This window comes from Scyliorhinus torazame, chromosome 18 (assembly GCF_047496885.1).
Source record: "Scyliorhinus torazame isolate Kashiwa2021f chromosome 18, sScyTor2.1, whole genome shotgun sequence".
In the NCBI taxonomy this organism is placed as follows: domain Eukaryota; kingdom Metazoa; phylum Chordata; class Chondrichthyes; order Carcharhiniformes; family Scyliorhinidae; genus Scyliorhinus; species Scyliorhinus torazame.
The window spans coordinates 19,731,835-19,756,017 of record NC_092724.1 but is presented as its reverse complement, the minus strand read 5'-3'; the positions used below and the strand labels follow the sequence as shown (position 1 = coordinate 19,756,017).

Genomic DNA, 24,183 nt, shown 5'->3' with positions numbered 1-24,183 from the left:
CACCGCCCACCCAGTCTTTTCCTTGTGTGACTTATCTCGCCCCGAATGACCGCCTTAAGGGCCTCCCACATCATAGAAGGTGAGATAAACTCACTTGTTAAACGTAATGTGCTCCCCAGTGGCGGAGGATGTACGCTCACAAAATCCTTTGCCAATAACGCTGAGTGCAATTCCCACGGCGGGCGGTGAGAAGGAACCAGCTCTGACACCAAATCCACAAAATGCGGGGCATGATCTGAGATAGCAATTGTCGATGCCCTACCCTCTTCACCGCCGGAAGGAGAGACCTACCCACCACAAAAATGTCAATTGAGAGTAAACCTGATGGATATGGGAGAAAAAAAGAAAAGTCCTTATCACTCGGATGCAAAAAACACCACGTATTCCCTGCTCCATAAAAGCCAATAATGACAGAATCAGAGACTTGGGCCTAGATTGGTCTAATCGAGGGTCTAAAACACAATTTATGTTCCCCCCCAAAATTAGCTGCAGTTAATCCAAATCAATTCTGAATTCTCCTCAATATACCTGAACAGGCGCCAGAGTGTGGCGACTAGGGGATTTTCAGAGTAACTTCATTGCAGTGTTATTGTAGCCTACATGTGACAATAATAATACAGATTATAAAGACATGCCCTCCCATATAATACCAAGACCCCATACAAATTACAATTAACTCGCCTCCAGCCCGTGCTTCCTAACGAAAGCATCACCCTTCCCTGGCGCATCAAAATAATACTCTTTCGTATCATAAGTCACTCCAAGGCATGCATGGTATAACACCCCAAATCAAAATTTACTGTTTGGCCTTGGCCTTGTTAAATGCCGCCTGCCTTTTAACCAGCTCCACTCCCACATCTTGATAGAACCCCATGTCATGGCCGTCACATTTGTAGTCTCGGTGACCCTTCGCCCACCTCAGGACACGTTCCTTCTCCTGATAGCTATGGAACCTAACGATGGGAGGGGGTGGGGGGTGGGTGGCATAGTGGTTAGCACTGCTGCCTCACAACGCCAGGGACCCGAGTTCAATCCCAGCCTCGGGTGATTGGCTGTGTGGAGTTTGCACTTTCTCCCCGTGTCTGCGTGGGATTCCTCCGGGTGCTCCGGTTTCCTCCCGCAGTCCAAAGATATGCAGGTTAGGTAAATTGGCCAGGCTAAATTGCTCCTTAGTGTCCAAAGGTTTAGGTGGGGTTACGGGGATAGAGTGGCGGCGTGGGCTTAAGTAAGGTGTTTTTTCCAAGGGCCAGTGCAGACATGATGGGCTGATTGGCCTCCTTCTGCACTGTGAATTCTGTGACTGCCCGAGGTGGCTTGCCAGAACGGGTCTTCGGCCTAAGTGACCAGTGGGCTCGATCCAGCTCGGGACGGGATGTTGATCCACCCTCCCCTACCATTTTCCCAAATATCTTCGATATGTAGTCAGTCGGATTTAGGCCCTCCACACCCTCTGGCAGCCCCAGATTCTAAGGTTCTGTGTTCTGGAGCGATTCTCCAGATGATCCAGCTTGGCATGCAGTGCTTTATAATCACCGGCCAACATTGCCCCCTCAGCCTCCAAGGAGACAATCTGATCGCTCTGCTTCGAGAGAGCCGCCTCCACACCCCGTGCCAAAGGCCTTTGCCATCTCATCCATCTTCGCCAGCGCCGATTGAATGAGAGCCAGGGCCACCTCTATTGAATTGTGGAGGTCCTGCCGATATTTCCTAAATTCCGTCGCCAAGATGCCTGCAAGCCTCTCAGCCGCAAATGGAGTGACCTGAGCCACAGCAGTGGCCTCCGCCATTTCCTCAACAGAAGAGCCTCGAGAGGCTTCCGAATCTCTCGCTGACTCGTTACTGGTTTCTTTGACCTGGACCTTCTGGGCATTGCTCTTGTGTGGGAACCTTATCCTATCGAATGAGTTCAGATTAACCCAAAAGCTGGGTGAAAAGGGTTGGATATAAAGTATCCAGATGGGATCCACCTCGCGTGCGACTTCTCCCTACATGCTGCCACCGGAAGTCGGCTTACTCTTTTAAAAAATATATATATTTATTAAAGTTTTTTAACACAATTTTTCTCCCTTACAAACAATAATCCCCCCCCTCGTAACAAAAAAACGAGAAATCGCGCAGAGCAAGATATATACATGGCAAAATGATATATTTACACAGCTTTGTACACTGGCCCTCTCCCGTACGTGCCAGTTTACCCAACCCTTCATGTTATCTCTTGCTCATCCACCCTCCCAGTACTCTTTTTTTAACTCTACGATATTGCGTTACATTTGTTCAATTGTTTTTTTCCCCTTAAAACCTGAACCTTTTTGAAATTCAGTTTATTGTTGTGGCAAACCACATCTTTCTGAAATGTGTTCATCGGCCTCTTGAGTGAGAAAAATGTGAAACTGTGCACCGCCTCCCCCCCCACACACACACACACCCCACCTTGAGCGAAAAGGTTGGACAAGCCTGGTTTAGAGGAATGAGATCACCTCACTGAGGCATGCAAAATTCTTACAGGGCTCGACAAGGAAGGATGTTTCCTTTGGCTGGGGGGAGTCTAGAACCTGGGGACGGTCTCAGAATAAGAGGTAGGCTATTTAAGACTGAATTTCTACACTTACAGGGTGGTGAATTTTTAGAATTCATTACCTCAGAGGGCTATGGAGGCTAAGTCATTGCGCATGTTCAAGGCAGAGATCAATAGATTTCTAGTTATTAAAGATGTCAAGAAGGCGGCATGGTGGCACAGTGGTTAGCACTGCTGCCTCAAGGCGCCGAGCATCCGGGTTCGATTCTGGCTCTGGGTCACTGTCAGTGTGGCGTTTGCACATTCTCCCCGTGTCTGCGTGAGTCTCACCCCCACAACTCAAAGATGTGCAGGTTTGGTGGATTGGCCACGTAAATTGCCCCTTAATTGGAGACAAATTTGGGTACTCTAAATGTATTTTAAAAAAGGAAAAGAAAGGTGTCAAGGGATGCGGGGATAGTGTGGAAAAATGGCATTGTGTTCAAAAATCTGCAGTGATCCAATTGAATGACAGAGCAGGCTCAAGGGGCTGAATAGCCTACTCCTCCCATTAGCACTGTTGCTTCACAGCGCCAGGATCCTAGGTTCGATTCCCGCTTGGGTCACTGTCTGTGCGGAGTCTGCACGTTCTCCCTGTGTCTGCTTGGGTTTCCTCCGGGTGCTCCGGTTTCCTCCCACAAGTCCCAAAAGACGTGCTTGTTCGGTAATTTGGACATTCTGAATTCTCGGTCCGTGTCCCCGACTAGGCGCCAGAGTGTGGCGACTGGGGCGTTTTCACAGTAACCTCATTGCAGTGTTAATATAAGCCTACTTGTGACAATAATAAAAGATTATTATGATATTATTTCCTATGTTCCTAAAACAACACTCATAATGACCAGCTAATCTGTTCTAATGTGTTGGTTATGTGATAGAAATTGCCCACTTCTTCCTTGTTGTTCTTCAACATCTTGCCGTGTGATTTTTTTTTACCTGAGAGGGCAGTTGGGACCCAAGATAAATGTCTCATCTCAAAGAGGTTACGTCCAATTTAAACTGATTGGCAGAAGAACCAGAGGTGACATGAAAGCAAACTTTTTACACAGCGAGTGGTTAGCATTTGGAATGCACTGATAAATTAGAGTCATCGAGGTTTACAGCACGAAATTTGGCCCAATTTGTCCATGCTGCCCAGTTTTTACCACTAAGCTAGTCCCAATGACCCACATTTGGTCCATTACCCTCTATACCCAGCTTTCCCATATAACTGTTTAAATGATTTTTAAAAGACATAATTGTACCCGCCTCCACTACTGCCTCTGGCAGCTCGTTCCAGTCCCGTCCCCCCCCCCCCCCCTGTGTGAAATAGTGCCCCTCTGGACGCTTTTGTATCTCTCCCCACTTACATTAATCCTATGCCCTCTAGTTTTAGACTCCCCTATCTTTGGGAAAAGATGTTGACTATCTACCTTAAATTATGCCCCTCATTATTTTATAGACCCCATAAGGTCACCCCTAAGTCTCCTACGCTCCAGGGAAAAAAGTCCCAGTCTATCCAGCCTTTCCTTATAACTCAAACCATCAAGACCCGGTAGCATCCTCGTAAATCTTTTCTGCACTCTTGGATGAATACAGATTCAATCATGGCCTTCGAAAGGAAATTGGTTAAATACTTGGAGGAGAAATAATTGCAGGGATATAGGGAAAGAACAGGGAGTGGGAATAACTGGACTGTTCTTCGAATGGCCTCCTTCAGTGTTATATTTCTTTATAGTTTGAAGACTCTGAAGTGGAAGTTGAACATATAACGTTCTATTACAGGTGAGAGTGTAACCTACTGAGCCACATCTGATACAGTGGTCTAATTATTACTCCCCGGTAACCGATTAGCTAATTCAACACAGATGGAGATTGAGGTGAAATCTTGTCTCCTTCTCTCACTCATTCACTCGCTGAAGGAGCCACGGCAGACACATTGAATGGACGCTGTAAGATTTCCCCCCCAACACTTTATTTAAAGGTTTTCAAAGTGAACAGTGGTTCAGCAAATTACATGAGACTGAACAACTGGCTGAATGTAGCACAATATAAAAGTGACCGGTACATCAAGAAACGGGTCACAGGCAAACTACAATGGAACACACCGTGGCAATGTGCAAGAATTGCCCTCCACGCAAAATTGACTGGTCTTGAAAGGAGCCAATCTAGATTTCGAAGAGCGCACATAGGAGATTGGCAGAACATTCCGGAAATGAGAGACTTCAGATACTGGATTACAGAAACTGGGATCGTACTCCTTAAATCAGAGAAGGTTAAGGGGAGATTTAATAGAGGTGTTCAAAACTGTGAGGAGTTTTGCTAAAGTAAATGGGGATAAATTGTTTCCACTGCCAGGAGGGTTGGTGAACAGGGCACAGATTTAAGGTAATTAGCAAATAGGTCAGAGGGGGGCAGCACGGTGGTGCAGTGGTTAGCACTGGGACTACGGTGCTGAGGACCCGGGTTCAATCCCGGCCCTGGATCACTGTCTGTGTGCAGTTTGCACATTCTCCCTGTGTCTGCATGGGTTCCACCCCCACAACCCAAAGATGTGCTGGTTAGGTGGATTGGCCACGCTAAACTGCCCCTGAATTGGAATAAAAAAATAATTGAGTATTCTAAATTTATTTAAAAAAGGTCAGAGGGGAGATGAGGAGAAACGTTTCTATGCAGAGAGCTATGATCAGGAAGGTAGAGGAAGCAGATTCAATAGTAATTTTCCAAAGGGAATTGGATAAATACTTGCCAAGGAAATATTTGCAGGGATATGGAGAGAGAGCAGGAGAATACTGGGACTATTCAATAGTTATTTCCGGCATAGTCCCAACATACCTTCTCTGCTGTAAGGTGTTGTTAAACAGCAAACGTTCTAAGACTCTAGACATCTTATATGTAGCACTGGTGTAATTAAACATGTTGGTTGGAAGAGCACAGGAAATAGGAACAGGAATAGACTGTATAGCCCTTCAAATCCCCTGCATCATTCAATGTGATCATTCTGATATTCAGCCTACACTCCACTTTGCCCTAGGGAGATGCAAGTGCCTCAAGTCCAGCTCCTAACACATGCCAACCTGTGTTCCTTGGAGAGTGTCTTGAAGAGGACTCAAGATTGAAAAGGAAAGGAGCTGGTGTTCTCCAAGGATGCGTTGGTGTTTAACTCTCCACCCCTCCCCCAGTAATCTGACTGGAAATTCTACAGTACTTTAATTAGCACAAGTGCGCAACCATACCCTTGGATATAATATGTGCAGACATTTGTGTTTGTCTCTATGGCTGAATAAGTTAATGAGGATGAGAGAATGAAGCAAAACAGTAAATTATTCTCTACAGGATGAAGGACAGAACAACGGTATTACTGACTTCTGTATAACAACAATGCACAGTACAGTACATTTCTCTAAAGAATGACAAAAAGTAAACTAAAGGTACAAACATAAACATGCAGTAAATAAATTATACAATTATTTACATGTACTGAAGTGTTACTTTAAGTTTAAAATTCAGTTGGATGAGGCGACCAGATTGGGATTACCTCAAAGACTGCCAAAAGAAGTTAAATAAACAGTGTTTCCAGCTGGACAATTTGTTCCTTTTGATTCCTGCAACAGATCATGTTTGTATTTTTTGTTCTGGCACAGTACTATTGTTTCATCTCTGAGACCTGGATGAGATCCAATCTCCTTCTTCTGGCGGAAAAGTCTTGCTAGGACCTAGTTGAATCTAATCCAGACAGATCAGTGATCGCGTCTTACCTAATGCTGTAACCTCCTCCTACCCTCCAACCTTCCAAAATCTCTGCATTCCTCCACTTCTGGTCTCTTGCACAACCCAGATTACCATTGCCCCACTATACCTTCATTAAGACTATACTTTCCTCACTAAACCTCCTTTCAGATAGTTTTTGAAACCTGCCTATGTGTACAAGCTCCTAGTCAACTGCCCTAATATGACCAATTCCCGTACCAGCCTCCCCGAACAGGCGCCGGAATGTGACGACTAGGGGCTTTTCACAGTAACTTCATTGAAGCCTACTTGTGACAATAAGCGATTTTCATACACCCTGGGCGTCATTCTCCGACCCCCCGCCGGGTCGGAGAATGGCCGTTGGCCGCCGTGAATCCCGCCCCCGCCGAAGTCTCCGGTACCGGAGATTGGGCGGGGGCAGGAATCGGGCCGCGCCGGTTGGCGGGACCCCCCGTTCAATTCTCCGGCCCGAATGGGCCGAAGTCCTGCCCAGAAATTGCCTGTCCCGCCGGCGTAAATCAAACCTAGTATTTACCGGCGGGACCAGGCGGCGTGGGCGGGCTCCGGGGTCCTGGGGGGGGGCGCGGGGCGATCTGACCCCGGGGGGTGCCCCCACGGTGGCCTGGCCCGCGATCGGGGCCCACCGCGGGCGGGCCTGTGCCGTGGGGGCACTCTTTCCCTTCCGCCTCCGCTACGGCCTCCACCATGGCGGAGGCGGAAGAGATTCTCCCCACTGCGCATGCGCGGGAAACTTTCAGCTGACGCTCCCGCGCATGCGCCGGGAAACTGTCAGCGGCTGCTGACGCTCCCGCGCATGCGCCGCATTTCCGCGCCAGCTGGCAGGGCAACGAACGCCATTTCCGCCAGCTGGCAGGGCGGAAATCCCTCCGGCGTCTGCTTAGCCCCTCAATGTTGGGGCTAGGCCACCAAAGATGCGGAGCATTCCACACCTTTGGGCCGGCGCGATGCCCGTCTGATTGGCGCCGTCTTTGGCGCCAGTCGGCGGACATCGCGCCGTTGGGGGAGAATTTTGCCCCCTGTGTCTCGGTGTCAAATTTGGTTTGATAACTCTCTGTAAGGCCCCTTGGGATGTTTTACTATGTTAAAGGTGCTATATAAACACCATCATTTTGTCAGTAGGATCTAGTTAATGGCCATACAAGCCACAAATGGTGCAATCACACTCTGTATGTTTAACTTCTGGATGAAACCAAAATTGCTTCTCACCAATGCTAAACTTGGATTGCAAATTGAGTGTGACGCTCCAAAACTGACTCTAAAATTGGCCTCTATATCGACATATGAATGATTAGATCTCCCAGTGCAATTTGGCATTAGCAATGGTTTATTAAAGCTGTTTTGATACTGAAACACTTCAAGTTCTGAAAGTATAGCCAATGCTGAGGCTGGTTATTGGTTTATCAACATAATACTTTGGAAGATGCTGAAATATAGACGTAAGCAGTCAACTTTCATAGGACTACATTGGATATTTTTTTCTTTCTTGTTTCATGGGATGTGGACGTCGCAGGCAAGGCCAGCATTTGTTGCCCATCCCTAATTGCCCTCGATGAGTGGTATTTTTTAAGTCAACCACATTGTGGATCTGGAGTCACATGTAGGCCAGACCTGGTAAGGACAGAAGATTTCCTTCCCTAAAGGGCATTAGCAAACCCAATGGGTTTTTATGACATTTGACAATGGTTTCATGGTCATCATTAGACTTTTAATTCCAGATTATTTATTGAGTTCAAATTTCACCTTCTGCTATGGCGGATTTGAACCCGGGTTCCCAGAGCATTTTCCTGGGTGCCTGGATTACTAATCCTCATATACGGTACAGAAACAGGTCATTTGGCTCAGCCAACCCATATTTGTGTTTATGCTCCACTCAAGCTTCCTCATCTTTTCCCATTTAAATCTATCATCGTATCCCTGACCCTCCTCATATGCATGTCTAGCTTCTCAATATTTGCATTTACAGTACTTCAACCACTCCTTGGGATACCGCGTTCGAGATTCTTACCACTCATTGGGTAAAGAGGCTTATTTTGAATCCGCAATTTGATTTCTTGGTTACATTGAAGGCCTATGGTTATGCACTCGCACATAATTGTTTCAAGTTGAGGCTGATTAAATCTCAGGTCTAAAAAATGCCGCAGCAGAGTGAGGATATGAAACACTTCACAATGAAGACCTAGTGACCTGAATGTAGCGAGACCTTGTAGCAATGTGATGATAATTGTGCCATTCTGGTATTCGAGTTGCTGCTTACAAACATTCATAAATAAATGAAAGAAATTTCATTTATACAGTTTACATCACAATCTCGCGCTGTTCCAAAGCATTTCACAGCCAATTAAGTACTTTTTCCAAAGTGTAGTCACTGTCGTAATGTAGAAAACATGGCAGCCATTTCGTACACAGCAAGCTCCCATTAAAAAAACAATGCGCTAATGACCAGATCATTTGTTCTAGGTATTGGTTGAAGGATAAATATTGGCCAGGAGAACTCCCCAGTCTTTTCTCAAATAGTACTGTGGAAGTTCTTTTTCTACAGCCACCAAAGAGAACTGACAGGCTTCAGATTAACAACTCATCTGAATGATGGCACTTCTGATAGTGCGGCATTCTTTCTACTGCACTGGAGTCGCACCTGAATTATGTGCTAAATCTCTGGAGAGGGACTCGAACCCATGACTTTCTGACTCAGAAGTGGGAGTGAAATGATAATTGAATCATAGAATTTACAGTGCAGAAGGAGGCCATTCGGCCCATCGAGTCTGTACTGGCCCTCGGAAAGAACACCCTACTTAAGCCCACGGCTCCTACCCTATCCCCATAACCTGACCTAGCCTTTTGGACACTAAGGACAATTTAGCATGGCCAATCCACCTAACCTGTACATCTTCGGACTGTGGGAGGCAACTGGAGCACCCGGAACCCACGCAGTCACGGGGAGAAAGTGTAAACCCCTCACAGACAGTCACCCGAGGCCAGAATTGAACCCACGTCCCTGGAGCTGTGAGGAAGCAGTGCTAACCACTGTGCCACCGTGCTGTCCATGAGGTAGGGATTCATTTCAAAAGAGAGTGGTACAAGCACTTGAAGCGGAAAAATGTATCAAAAAAAATCAGCGTGGGGCCAGGAAATGGGATTAAAATAGATAGCTCCAGTCAAAGACTTAATAATAGTTGGCTTCGACAGTGAAAGGGAGGAAACAGGAACTTGCATTTACATAGACCATGTCCCAAAGCACTTCAGAACCAATGAAATGCTTCTGAATGTAATATGGAAAACACTAAATACTATGGCAAAATAGTAATCTCCATTGTAGAACCCCTTGGGAAAATTGGACATAAAACATGTCAAAATTTCATTTGATAATCTTAACCTCAGAGGTAATATTTCTCTTGTTCTTGGCAATTATGACATCCCTGGAATACAACATTAGCTTCCTTTCCTAAGATCTTTCAATTTTGTTGGCCCAACTTGCTGCAATTATCTGGTTGTAGTGTGGCTTACAATGCAGGGTGTTTTTTTTTCATTTAAATTTGCCTGGAAAAACTTAGGGGCAGGGCCAAGTCCCACAGCTGAAGAGCGTAGGAAGAGATATTGACACTAATCAGAGAGGATGAAAAAGTGTGAAGATATGGTGCCTTTCATGATCTCTGGATGTCCTCTCAAGTGCTTTATAGCCAATGAGGTACTTTGAAGATTTGTCACTGTTGTAATGTTGTAGAGAGATTGGATTTTATTTCTGCAAATTAAAAAGAAAGATTCCATATATTTGAACGGAAGAGCCAATTCCAATCTAGACTGCATTAACATTTTCAAGACTGAGCATTCTTTGAAGCCATTGTAGTTTAGTTTTTGTTCACTTTAGAGATATGGACCTCAGTGCTAGCTCTGTGTTATTTGCCCATCCCCAGGTGCCCAAGTCACCCCTACCCATCTCTGTAATTTCCTCCAGCCCTACAACCCTCCAAGATCTCTGCACTCCTCCAACTCTGGCCTCTTGTGCATCCTTGATTTCCATCCCTCCACCAATAGCGGCCATGACTTCAGCTGCCTTAAGCTCTAGAATTGTCTCCGTAAATTTCTTTGCCTCTCTACTCCTTTAAGATGGATGCTCCTGAAAACCTGCATACCTTTCTGGCCAAACTTTCGGTCAGCTGCCCTAATATCTCCTGAAGTGGCTCGCCAACAAATTTTGTTTGCTAGCACACCTGTGAAGCACCTGGGGACATTTTACGATGTTAACGGTGCTACATAAATGCAAGTTGCTATTATCAATTGATACAAAACTGACTAGGCTACTGCAGAAAACAGTTAAGAGTTAACAAAACTGGCATGGAGCTGGAAGCCAGAGAGGCAAGGATGTCAAGCTTCATTCCCTAAAGGGACATTAGTGAATTAGTGGGATTTTACAACAATCTGGCACCTTCATGGTCACTTTACTGATACCAGCATTTTATTCCAACAATTCCATTGTCAGGAGCTAGATTGGAACAGAGGAACTGCTGAACAATAAAAGACCGGGGTCCATCTAGTTCATCTTCTATGAAATGAAAATGAATGAAAATCGCTTATTGTCACAAGCATGCTTCAAATGAAGTTACTGTGAAAAGCCCCTAGTCGCCACATTCCAGCGCCTGTTCGGGGAGGCTGGTACGGGAATTGAATTGTGCTGCTGGCCTGCCTTGGTCTGCTTTCAAAGCCAGCGATTTAGCCCTCCAAATAAAGCACTTACTCCGCACTTCTACCACCCTGGTAGTTGTATGATATGAAGAAAATGGAGTTGTTGACCAATCATTCTCTATCAATGAGTTTACAACAGATCCAGACATGAGGTGAGGGTGGGTTTGGAAACCAAAGGTTCAAACTTTTTGAGGAGTCCCACTTCAATGTTTGAGGGTGCGGTTAAACTGTTAGTTTTGATTCATCGTAAAACAGTTTCCATTCCGCTGCAACAGGAGAGTAATGGTATAACTCAGACACCAGGGGCGGGATTCTCCGTGCCGAAATCGCTCTCGACGCGGTGGAGGGGAGGGGAATGGGGCATCAGACCCGTGATCGGGTCTGACGCCTTCCCGTGATTATCTGCGGACCAGAGAATCGCTTCTAGTCGTGCGCGCACGGTCAACGCGGCGCCAGTCGGGAGCCATTGAAAGAGGCCCCCACGGTGATCCGCCGCCAACAACTGGTTGAGTTTCCGCCAGTGTGGTTCACTCATGGTTCCACCTGGTGGGAGCTCGGAGTGGCGGCTGCGGACCCAGTCCGCGGCCGCACTGGTGGGGGGGGGGGGGGGGGATCCGTCACCGGGGGAGGCCTCCAGGACGACCAGGCTCGTGATCGGGGGCCACCGATTGGCGAGCCCGCGCGACCTGGGAAGGCCTATATTTACAGGGCCGGCCCGCTGTGTGGGTCCGCCATGTTGCACAGGGCCGCTACCACAGGCAGCCGCCACGCGCATGCACAGACCATGCAGCCGGAAGTGTAGAGCCCCGTATCAGCAGCCGGAGGTGCGAGGACTATTCTGGGGCCCTGCTAGCTCCTTTCAAAACGGCAAATCACTCTGGACTTTCTCCAAGAAAGTCCAGAGTGATTTGCGCCCGTTTTCTCATGGGCGTGGGGGCATAGCCCCATTATTGGAGAATCCCGCCCCAGGTTCCAATCCAACTGTTGCTCCTCATTTGAAGAACAAAGCGAGCAGCTACTTGCAATGCAGCTATTGCCCCAGATGTGTTCTGATTAACTGACTTAGCTTCACCCTATGTTACCAACACTTGTTAGATTGCTTAATGTGCTAACTGTGTCGTCAATCCTCCGAACAGCAAGTAGGAATTTCCAACACAAAGGACATGTCTTGTGCAGATTTTGTTTTATACCAGTCTCACTGCTCCCATAAAAAGGAGTTAAGCTAAATTGAATTATTTCCTAAACTGAACACCCCGCAGTTTAACAATTGCATCTTGTAAAGTACAGAAAGGTTACTTCGTTTCTCCAAAAATATTTGCTTCTCGCCCCTCTCCCACCCACGTCCGCTCATGCTTTGCTGTGGGACTGGAGTCTCATACAGGTCCAGGCCAGATAAGGAGAGCTGGCTTCCTTCCCCCAAAGGATTTTTGTGAACAGGTTGGATTTTTAAAACATTGTAACAGCTTGATGGTCAGTTTTTTCTTTCCAAGAGTTTTTTAAAAAACGGAATTCAAATTCTCAAACCACCATGGTCTTAACTCCTGTGCCCGAATCACTAGCCCAATAAAATAACTGCTACACTACCAGATCTTTCACTAATGCACCCTCTACTCTATCCAACTTGCTTCCATTTACCGCAACGTTGCATACTGGAATGTCCTTTGTCTTTGGCACTACCGTACCATAATATCACAGTAAATGGAAGCAAGTTACAACACATCGATGTATCAAACTATCTAGGAAGCATAGTAACATCTGATGTCCAAAGCAGTACTGAAATCCAAAAAAGGATCGGACAAGCCAAAAGTGTTCTGACAAAATTAAGCAACATTCTAAGAAACATCAGCTTGAGTCTGAAAAGGAGAATGTGTGTTCTAAAATGTTATGCCTGGTCAGTGATGGCGAAATCTTGGAGCATTGGGAAAGAGGAAGAAAATCAACGGTTTTGAAATGTGGTGTTTAAGAAGGACCCCATGAGTTGGGGTGGCAAGGTGGGACAGCGGTTAGCACTGCTGCTTCACGGCACGGAGGACCCGCGTTCGATCCCGACTCTGGGTCACTGTCCATGTGGAGTTTGCACATTCTCCCCGTGTCTGCGCGGGTCTCACCCCCACAACCCAAAGATGAGCAGGGTAGGTGGACTGGCCACGCTAAATTGCCCCTTAATTGGAAAAAGTGAATTGGGTACTCTAAATTTTTTTTAAAAGAAGGACCCCATGAGTAAGCTGGATGGAGAAAAGAATTAACAAAGTAATGAATGAGGCCGGAAGAAGAAGACAACTCTTAAATTATATGAAAAGAAGACAAATGGAGTTTATGTTATCCGTACAGAGGTGCTGGAGTGTCTATTCACTACCAGGAGGATTAAAAAGGAAGAGGCCAACAGTGAAGGAAACAATTAGACAACATTAAAGACAGGCTTCGCCAGAACTCCAATAACCAGGTCATCCATTGTTACTATGATGGAAAAGTTTGGAAGACTATGGTTTCCCACACCACTTGAAATGGCATTTTAGATGATGGCTCTACCCAACCAACACATCGCCATCACAGCATTAAACGGCCTGTTCCCCACATCGAACATCTTTTTGAATCCTCTGGGCGATGCTGTCAGCATGAGTGAAATCATGGATAGTTTCATGCTACAAGCCCAACCCCACAAGGAACTGCTTTGAGACACCCTCTGCCCATCTTTCCAGTGTTCATCTGTAACCAACAGGGAGCAGGGACTCCCATCCCATCATTTTGGTGGCAAATTTTGTTCCGAATCCCAAAGGTGAAAGGATGGTACACCAATGTGCCCTTACAGAACATGCAATATACATGGTTTGAGTATGGCCTTGATTGACTGTATACAATGATGAAGAATTTCTCACTTGTTGATCAACCAAGTGACCCTTAACAAACAAGAATATCACTGTGGAGTTCACTATGTACAGATTTTATAATATACCTATCATTTGAGGATCAGGAAAAGTTCATTGTAATCTACTGTCTGGGAAATCCACTCCTTCTTATGTTTCTGTTGACAATCCGAGCCCTACGACTCCTTTGACCGGAGGGATAGGCTACAATCCGAGATTGCGCAGGTCGGATTTGGGCCTGTCTCCTCATTTCTGCCCCAATCTCCATCAGTGCGTCAGCTGGAGAGTTCTGGATTCGCTGGAAGAGGCTCTGGCGGGTCACATGCTTTTCCTGACAGCTGAAGGTCAAAGCATTTCCCAGATCAACCTTCATTTCTCGGGAAAAGCCATCGGAGGTGCCGTCAAAGCAGCGGCCTATGGCAATTTCCTTGGCCAGCCTTGGATTTTGATCGGTAACGGTGTAGATTCCATAGTTGTGACCCAAGGGATCAACGGGGGCCAGCATACTGAAAGCAGCCGTGTCATTGTTGACAGCCAATGGAGGGTGTCTGAGCAAGTATTCTTGCAGCAGGTTATTAATCCCAGTTCGTCGGCAGTTGCCCTGAGGGACCACCATCACCAGGGTGCGGTCAACAGAGCTTTGGTCAAACAGCATGCCACCACATTTGAACTCGAGGCAAGCAGCTGAAATGTTGTGGTTGATCATATCCCGGACGCTACGCACATCACGGATGCCATACAGCTGCCCCATGGTCTCTGGGTGAGTGTTGCCGCTATTGCGTGATCTTACCATGACCTCCAGTGGCCCATTAACTTTGACCTTGATGTAGCAGGCCCTGAACTCCTGAGGATTAGGCCACCAGGAGAGATAGTCCCCAGTCCAACTGGTCAAGTCATTCTCCTCGAAAGGCACCACGTTGTACTCATATTTGTCCTTTTCTACTTTGTAAAATCGGAAATGGTTGGCTGAGACAGGGGCATCCTCACAGTCTCTTACATTCTGGTATGCGTATATCGGGCCGTTGGTCTCGTCAATATTATTTGCATTGGGCTTTGCGAGATTAATTTTGAAGGCTGTTTTCTTCAGCTGCTCATCGTCATGGTCTGTTCTCCTGTAGTCAAGTTTGCCTAGGAAGGGCTGAGAGACTCCAATGATGTTGGGGTTCATTTTAGGGCTTGAGGCAGCGGCTTCCAGCTCCTCTGGTCCAAGGGCAGCTGTAACGTAGGCTGTGTAGGCATCCGGCCTAGCAGCGTCGCAGAAGGCAGGAAGGCAGGCCCCATTAGGCCCTGTTATGACACTGTCAAAACGACCCCAAGCCCGAGGATTGGCTGTATAGCCTGGCAAAGGTTCCAGGTTAATCAACGTGACCACAATGCCCTCCAGTTGCTCACCAGGAAGGAACTTCTCACTCATGTAGGCCCTTACTTTCACGTAGCAGCGTCTGGCTTCTGGAACGTCCAGGTTGAAAAGACGGCGTTCCCGGATCTCCATGTTACCGATCAAAAATGTCCTCTCCTCGCGTTTGTTGCGCTTTCTCTTCTCGACGTGGAAGAGGCTCTCCTCCTCCCAGAAACCAGTGCTTGGATTCAAGGACCACAGCCTCATTTTCTCCACATGCTCTGGCATCTTGACACTGGCGGTGTCGAGGTATATAGTAACGCTGGAGGCTTCAAGGATCTCGTTTGATAATTCCTCCCGGAAGTCTGCCGAGAACATGCCGTAGGTCCTAAGTGGTAGGATGTCCCCCTCTTCATCCACAAAGTTCAGGTCGCTCGACGCAGTTGAGGCAAGGGTGATGTTTCTTGGGTCCAGAAAGGTCACACTGGCCTTGACTTTTCCACTGTAGCTTTCCCCGTTGCTTCTGTGGAATGAGTTAGGAGCAATTTCTAGCTTTCCAACAGTGTCTTCGCCTTCCATTTCTCCCAGTGGTATGGTGATGCCTTTGGTGGAGTCAACCTCTATTGGCTTCGATTTCCTCAATAGCTTAACCTCAAAGTACATGGCACCGCTTTTCCGGTCGAAAGGAAAGACCTTAACAGTGTCCACAAATTTATTCATCCTGTCAATAAACTGGACAACCAGCCTTTCTGTTTCGTGAGGGACCTGTATGGTGAAGGTCCCCTTATAACCGGTCAGGCCAACTCGCTCATTGCCAACAAAGATCTTGCCGAATCGAAGTGGCTCCCCATTATCAGCCGCCACTGCCCTCCCTCTGATCAATACTTTGGGCTCCAGGCACTTCTTGCAGCCACAGCTTGCCACCACCTTGACAGGGAGGGTGTAACCCTGACACATAATCTCCGCGAGCTTCATCTGCTTCACTGCACAGCAATAGCTTGTGCTGTCCTTGCAACGGAGGTCAAAATTCAGGTCCCCAGCACACTTGCTGTTGGGACACTTGCCGACGTTGTAGTAGAAGGAATTGGTTGCCTTCTGAAAGCAGTTCCCCGGCAGTTTGATCAAATGGTTCAGTGGTTCCGAGTTGCAATTTGATTGTCCTTTGGCTGGAGAAAGAAAGACAAGAAAGAAAAGGTTACAGAATTCTGAGAGACACATTCAAGTCCATGCAGTTGTGTGTGCCCTCACTTGAGGGTCTGGACCACCCCTCAATCTCTCACCCTATCAACACATCCTGCTATTCGTTTCTCCCTTGTGTGCTTAATCTAGCTTCCCCTTCACCTCATCTATGCTATTTGTCTCAAACATTCTCACCGCTCCCTGGGTAAAGAAGTCTCTCTTGAATTGCCTATTAGGTGGTTTAGTTAGTAGCATTCTTTCCTCTATCAAGGAACCACTGGAGAAGGATAGATAGCTCACACCACTTTCCCTCCTGGAAGGTGCAAGAACGATTGTGAGAGTCACACGCCATTAATACCCACAGGTGTTAATTCCTCATGAATACTTTAAATGTTTTTCTGTACACATCAGCTCAGTTACACAGCGGTATGTACCCAACTCCACCTGCACTTGGAGTGTTTTGAGGACTTTAACCTTTCAGGTGGTTTTGCTACAAGGACATTTTGTTCTGCTTTGGCAAGGAACTGTATATCTGTCAACACCCTGAAACCAGTTGCTTTTTCTCTCTCTTTTTTACGGCTTTTTGCTTCTGGCGGTTTTGCAGGGAAACTTTACGCACACATTAATGTGAAAGACTGCAGCTGCCTTTGAACCTCTTCCATGTTAAATCGAAATCCAGAGACATAACCTGTGGCACAACAACAAAATGGGCCAGAGGACAGTAACAGGCAGCTAAAACTGGTTGAACCGCTTCCAGACTCAACATTTATTTAAAAAAATATATTTTGTGGTGATCATTAGCCCAAGCGTTGTATCTTTCCCAAAAGCTGACTACTGCAAACGCTGAAATTCAGAAATAAAAACAGAACGCATGAATTAGGAACAGGAGCAGACTATTCTGCCCCTCGGGTCTGCTTCACCATTTGATAAGACCATGGCTTATTGGGCCGTAGTCTCAGCTCTACTTTCCAATAACCCCCATAACCTATGGCACTCTTGTCAATCTATACTAAGATGCTGGGAAAATGCAGCAGGTCAGGTGGTAACGGAAGACACAAGCAGAAATATGGCCTGCATTTATATAGCACCTTTCACGACCACCTGACATCTCAAGGTGCTTTGCAGCCAACGAAGTTTGTTTGAAGGGTCGCCACTGTTGTAATGTAGGAAATGTGTGAAGAAGCAGAGTTAACGTTTGACCAGCAAATCGGTGTCTCTCCCCATAGATGCTGCCAGACCTGCAGAGTGTTTTACGCAGTTTGTGTTATAGTTTATATTCTTGCCTCTTTGAGGAGGGGGGCCACTGAATTCAGTCCATGGCTTCAGGTGTCAATAGAGGTCGAGGGTCAGCGGTCACGTGTGTTTAAGCAACCCGCGCCTGTTTCTGTAACAGAGCCCTTGCTGAATTCAGAGTCAACAGCATTGGAAACATGAAGGTGAAAGTGATACAGGAAGGCTGGAGGCTCAAGGTGGAAAGGAAGATACACACATACGAATATGCTCAAGGGTACCAGCAGGAGCCGGTTATTTGGCTCCTCGAGCCTGTTCTGCATTCAATAAGATCATGGCTGATCTGGGTAGAGTGCAAATGGAGGGATAATAGTAATAGGATAGAGGAGGGAGGAAGGGTAGAGGAAACATATTGGGTAGAGGAGGTAGGGAGGGTGAATTGATGAGGTGAAGTGTGGAGTAGGGTACGGTAGTCCAGTTTTTGTGTTATTGGCTTGATTATTGGCAATTTGGAATTTGAGATCAATTTTTAAAAATAAATCTGGAAATAACATATGACCGTGAAACTGTCAGGTTTTAAAAATATAGCTGGTTCATTAATGTCACTTAGGGAAGATAACCAGCCAATCTCACTCCGATCACATGTACACTTCATCGCTCAGACTGCCTATTTTCACCTCTGTCACATCTCCCAACTTCAACTCTTGTCTGAGCTGCTGAAATCTTCAGCCATGTCTTTGTTACTTCTAGACTTAGACCATAAGCCATAGGAGCAGAATTAGGCCACTCGGCCCATCGAGTCTGCTCCGCCATTCAAACATGGCTGATATTTTCTCATCCCCATTCTCCTGCCTTCTCATAACCTCTGATTCCCTTATTAATCAAGAACATATCTATCTCTGTCTTAAAGACACTCAGTGATTTGGCCTCTACAGCATTCTGCGGCAAAGAGTTCCCCAGGTTTACCACCCTTTGGCTGAAGAAATTCCTGCTCAACTCTCACTGTTCCAACGCTCTTTTGGCCGCCCTTGATTATTCTACCCTCTGTAAAGGCTAGCTCAAGGTGGATAGGAGGATACATACATACGATCAAAACTCTGCTGCCCCGTATTCCTCACTTGCACCAAATCTCTTTCACATGGACTCAGTGACCGACATTGGATATCAGTCCAGCAAAAACCTTGGGCGGGATTCTCCGTCCCGCCGGACCTGTTTTCTGGTGCCGGCCAATGGGGTTCCCCTGCACATCTTTTGAGTTGTGGGGGTGAGACCCATGCAGACATGGGGAGAATGTGCAAAGTCCACACAGACAGTGACCCGGGGCCGGAATCGAACCCGGGTTCTCAGCGCCACAGGCAGCAGTGTTAACCACTGCGCCACCGTCCCGGCCTAAGATTTTACATAGATGCGAATTATTATTGTATGTGATTCCAGTCCCGCATGAATGTTTTTGGCTCTTAACGGCCCTCTGAAGTGACCTTGGAAGCCGAAGAGTTCTGTCACATCACTATCAGAGCTCAAGAAGGTTCATTATCAACTTCTCAGTTACCATTGGTGTAATTTAGCTCTCAATTAAAAGTCCTTGTTTTTGTACCTCCGTTAAGTGCTTATATTCACTATTTAATGATATTATCCAGAAAGTAAAGCACAGAAACAGTTATAATGGAAATTATACAATAGAGCATAACCTGAAAATTGCAGAAAAGAGAGTGATGGAATTTTTTTGGGGCCTGGGTATTAAATATTACCGAACCAAATAGAGTAATTGGAGCCATGATAGAGATCAGTTATGAGTTAACGGAGTGGCAGGAGGTGGCTGACTGGCCTTCTCCTGTACCTATATTATCCATGTAAACATGTCACTCTGTAATGACACTTCCCTGCCTGTCATGGTGCTGCAGGGATGTTTCTCTTAATGCGGACATAGGAATCTATGACAGAAATTGCAAACAGGTGTGAGAATTTCAGATTCGGCAGATTTAGTTTTCTGGTCAGTGTTCATCCACAAATCCAGCTCAGAGCTTCTTGCTGGCACAATTGGCGATGGATTTCTTTTAGGTTGACTTTGAGATGCACTTCTCAGGGTTTACAGACATCTACATTCAAAAATGTGCTGCAATACACATTAGGCGGAGAAGATTTATACATTTCCACTTGGAATCAGAAGTCTCTCAAAATGGGACAGCACGCTGGTGCAGTGGTTAGCCCTGCTGCCTCACGGCGCTGAGGTCCCAGGTTCCATCCCGGCTATGGGTCACTGTCCGTGTGGAGCTTGCACATTCTCCTCGTGTTTGCGTGGGTTTCGCCCCCACAGCGCAAAGATGTGCAGGGTAGGTGGATCGGCCATGCTAAATTGCCCCTTAATTGGAAAAAATGAATTGGGTACACTAAATTTATGGGGGGGAAAAAGAAGTCTCTCAAAATGCATCACAACGATGATTTTTTCTATAAAGTGGGTTTATTGTTCTTACAGGGGCAGCTGTTTTTCACATAGCAAGATCCCACAGCAACAAAGAGATGTTCAGTGAAGTAAGTTGCTTTTTGTGATGTTGGTTGAGGGAGGAAATTCCTAGGACATTCCCTTCTGTTTTCCAATTAGCGTCATGTGACCTGGCGTGGACCTCGGCACCACCCGTGTTTTGAGTACCGTGGACATTGCCTCAGCGAAACCCTGCCAGAACCCTCTAAGCTTCGGGCATGCCCAGAACATGTGGACATGGTTTCCTGGGCTTCCCGCGCACCTCGCACACCTGTCCTCTATCCCGAAAAACGTGCTCATCCGGGCCACAGTCATGTGTGCCCGGTGGACTACCTTGAATTGTATCAGGCTAAGCCTGGCACATGATGAGGATGTATTAACCCTGCTTAGGGCATCTGCCCATAGACCCGCCACTATCTCTCCTCCTAACTCGTCCTCCCACTTGCCCTTAAGCTCCTCCACCGGGGTTTCCGCCGCATCCCAAAGCTCTTGGTGAATATCTGATACCTTCCCCTCTCCCACCCAGGTACTGGAGACAACTCTGTCCTGTATCCCCCGTGGCTGCAGCAGCGGGAAGGCCGCAACCTGCTTTCTCAAGAAGTCTCGCACCTGCAAATACCTATACCCGTTCCCTGCTGGCAATTCAAATTTATCCTCCAAGGCTTTCAAGCTGGGGAAGCTCCCATCTATAAATAGATCCCCCATCCTTCTAATTCCTGCCCTCTGCCATCTCCAGAACCCACCATCCAGCCTACCCGGTACAAACTGATTATTATTATAAATCGGGGTCCAAAGCAACGTATCCTCCACTCTCTGAAATCTCCTCCACTGCCCCCAGATTCTCAGAGCCGCCACCACCACCGGACTCGTGGAGTATCGGGCCGGCAAGAACGGAAGAAGTGCCGTTATCAGTGCTCCCAAACTTTTGTCTTTGCATGATGCCGCCTCCATCCGCTCCCATACTGACCCCCTCCCCCACTACCCACTTCCTAATCATGACTATATTAGCCGCCCAGTAGTAATTGCAGAAGTTCGGCAGCGCCAACCACCCCTCTCCCCGACTGCGCTCCAGCAACACTCGCGGGGTTTTACCCGCCCACACAAAGCCCAAAATAACCTTATTCACCCTCTTGAAAAAGGTCCTTGGGATGAAGGTGGGGAGGAACTGAAAGACAAACCGAAATCTGGGGAGGACTGTCATTTTCACAGTCTGTAACCTCCCCGCCAGTGATAGCGGGAGCATGTCCCATCTCTTAAAGTCCCCTTTCATTTGTTCTACCAGCCAGGATAGGTTTAACTTGTGCAGTGCCTCCCATTCCCGGGCCACCTGGATTCCCAGATACCGAAAGCTCTTCCCTACCATTCTAAGCGGCAGCTGTCCCAGTCTCTTCTCCTGTCCTCTTGCCTGGATCGCGAACATCTCGCTTTTCCCCATGTTCAATTTATACCCCGAAAAATTGCCAAATTCCCCCAGGATTCACGCTACATCCCCCATCCCAACGGGTTCTCCAACAGGTCTGAAATTTACAAGAGCAGGTCATCTGCGCAAAGTAAGACCCGTTGCTCCACCGCCCCACCCCTAACCATCCCTTTCCAGTTCCTAGAGGGTCTTAACGCCATGGCCAATGGCTCTATGGCCGGAGCAAACAGTAACAGGGAGAGGGGGCACCCTTGACTCGCCCCTCGGTGTAATTTAAGATGCTCCAACCTCAGCTGGTTCGTACGCACACTCGCTACTGGTGCCTGATCGAGCAACTGCAACCAATCAATGAAGGCCTCACCAAACCCAAACTTTCCCAGTGCCTCCCACAGGTAATTCCACTCCATCCGATCAAAAGCCATCTCCGCACCCATCGCTACCACCACCTCCTCCTCCTCTCCTTCTGAGGGCAACATAATAACATTTAAAAGCCTTCGAACATTGGCCTTGAGTTACCTGCCCTTTACAAATCCTGTCTGGTCTTCCCCTATCACCCCCGGGACACAGTCCTCTATCCTTGTGGCCAGTATCTTAGCCAGCAGTTTGGCGTCCACATTCAGTAGCGAAATTGGCCTGTCTGACCTGCATTGCTCCGGATCCTTCTCCCGTTTCAGGATCAATGAAATCGAGGCCTGCGACATTGTTGAGGGGAGGACTCCCTTCTCTCTTGCTTCATTAAATGTCCTCACCCGCAGTGGGCTCAATATCTCTGAAAACCTCTTATGGAATTCCACCGGGTAGCCGTCGGGCCCAGGGGCCTTGCCTGACTGCATACCCTCGATTATTTCTTCAATCTCAATTGGGGCTCTAAGCCCTTCCACCAAATCCTCATCTACCCTCAGAAACCTCAACTGATCCAAAAACTGCCTCATCCCCTCCACCCCAGCCGGGGGTTCCGACTCGTATAATTTAATGTAAAAGTCCTTAAACACCTCATTCACCCCCACTGGGTCCAGGACCATATTCCCACCTCTACTCTTTACTCTCCCTATCTCCCTGGCCGCCTCCCTTTTTCTGAGCTGGTGCGCTATCATTCTGCTTGCCTTTTCCCCGTACTCATAAATCGCCCCCCTTGCCTTCCTCAACTGTTCCACCGCTTTCCCTGCAGTCAACAGCCCAAACTCCGCCTGTAACCTCTGCCGCTCCCTCAGTAGCCCGCGTCCGGGGCCACCGAGTATCTCCTGTCCACCTGGAATATCTCCTCCACTAACCTATCCCTCTCAGCCCGTACCGCCTTTTCTCTGTGGGCCCGTATCGAGATTAATTCCCCTCTGACCACTGCCTTCAAAGCTTCCCAAACCGTCGCTGCAGAGACCTCCCCCCTATCCTAAAGGCTCCCTATTCTAAGATTCTATGATTTCTAACTGAAATAAGGAAAAACTTGCATTTACTAAACATCTTTCACAACCTTAGGACTGAAAACTAGGGGGCATCAATATAAATCCAGTAGGGAATTCAGGAGAATCCTTTTTTGCCCTGAGAATGGTGGAACCTGCCACCACAGGGCTCGACTTGGATGAATGGCATAGATACATCTGAGGCCAAGCAGATGAAGAGAAGGGAATTAGATGGTTATGCTGACCAGTGAGGAAGGATGGAAGGAGGCGCAAGTGGAGAATATACATCACCCTGGACTGGTTTGGCCGAGTGGTCTGTTTCTGTGCAGTTAGTTCTATGTAAGGACGTTCTCGGGCACTTCACAGACAATTAAAATTATTTTCTGTAGGGTGGTCGCTGCTGTACTGTAAGAAATGCGGCAACCCACACGCAACAACAGTACAATAACCAGTTCATTTGTTTAAATGGTGGAAGAGAGGCAGGGTGGAGAAAGCCATACCCCAGTGGGAGCCAAGAGGAGACAAGAGGAGTAACTTGGGAAGAGAGAAAAACGTTGAAGCTGGGAGATTCACATGTATAACTGTGGCAACCCGAATCCTGTTGGAGCATCTGGCACAACACAATTAAAAAATGAGGCAAATGATTCCATGTGCACATGTTCCATAAGTCCAGGAATGCATCTCCCTGTGCCACAGCATTCCCGATAAATCACTGGAATATATCATAATTGCTCCAACATGGAACCAAACCTAAGCCGAGACTGGTAGGTGATTGTGGTAGGCTGTTCAGAGTTCCCCACTTCATTAGCGTATTACACCTGCTGGGTCAGTAATGCTTCTGTCTGCCAGGAACAGGCGGCCCATGTTTGAAATGCTTCAGTCTCGTTTCCCCTTAATTTAAGTGGGATAGCAATGGGGTGCGGCTGAATACAACCACAACAAGGGCCGGGGTCTCGTAAATTCAGTCTGGATAATGTTGGAAAATTCCTGAGATTTGTATTGCCGCCAGTGAATCGCTTGTTCAGTTGGTGGGCGGTCATTGAAACTCATCCTAACGTCCCAACTTTCTTTAGCCTCTTAAATGAAGAAAGGCTACTTGGGAAGGTGCTGAAAGGCAAAATGGAGCCCCTACCTGGAGTTGAGGTGGGGGGAAGAAAAGTGCAATATTGAAATGGTCTGAATAAAACAGCACTTTCTTTTTTAGTCAATGAATTTTCTGGCTGACTTCCTCCAGTCTCACAACCTTACAACATCTCTGCTCATTCTAACCATCACTGATTTGAATCGCTTCACC

The 24,183-nt window shown here is 47.2% G+C and overlaps 1 protein-coding gene and 1 long non-coding RNA gene across 3 annotated transcripts in view; one reads left to right on the top strand and one right to left on the bottom strand.

Annotated features, from left to right (window-relative positions):
- The first annotated feature begins 986 nt into the window (after positions 1-986).
- LOC140395010 (uncharacterized) overlaps positions 987-24,183 on the top strand; it is a 35,302-nt gene continuing 12,105 nt past the window's right edge. Inside the window, exon 1 of one of the 2 annotated variants that reach the window (XR_011936092.1) lies at positions 987-2,576. This is a non-coding gene — a long non-coding RNA (uncharacterized lncRNA). Of the gene's footprint in view, positions 2,577-20,064; positions 20,123-24,183 lie in introns of those variants that run through there. The other variant, XR_011936093.1, reaches the window with a different exon arrangement.
- Positions 4,489-24,183, bottom strand: part of cilp2 (cartilage intermediate layer protein 2) — a 45,724-nt gene continuing 26,029 nt past the window's right edge. Inside the window, exon 9 of the mRNA XM_072482317.1 lies at positions 4,489-16,350. Coding sequence (XP_072338418.1) covers positions 13,970-16,350 — 2,381 coding nt within the window. The 3' untranslated portion in view covers positions 4,489-13,969. The remainder of the gene's footprint in view (positions 16,351-24,183) is intronic.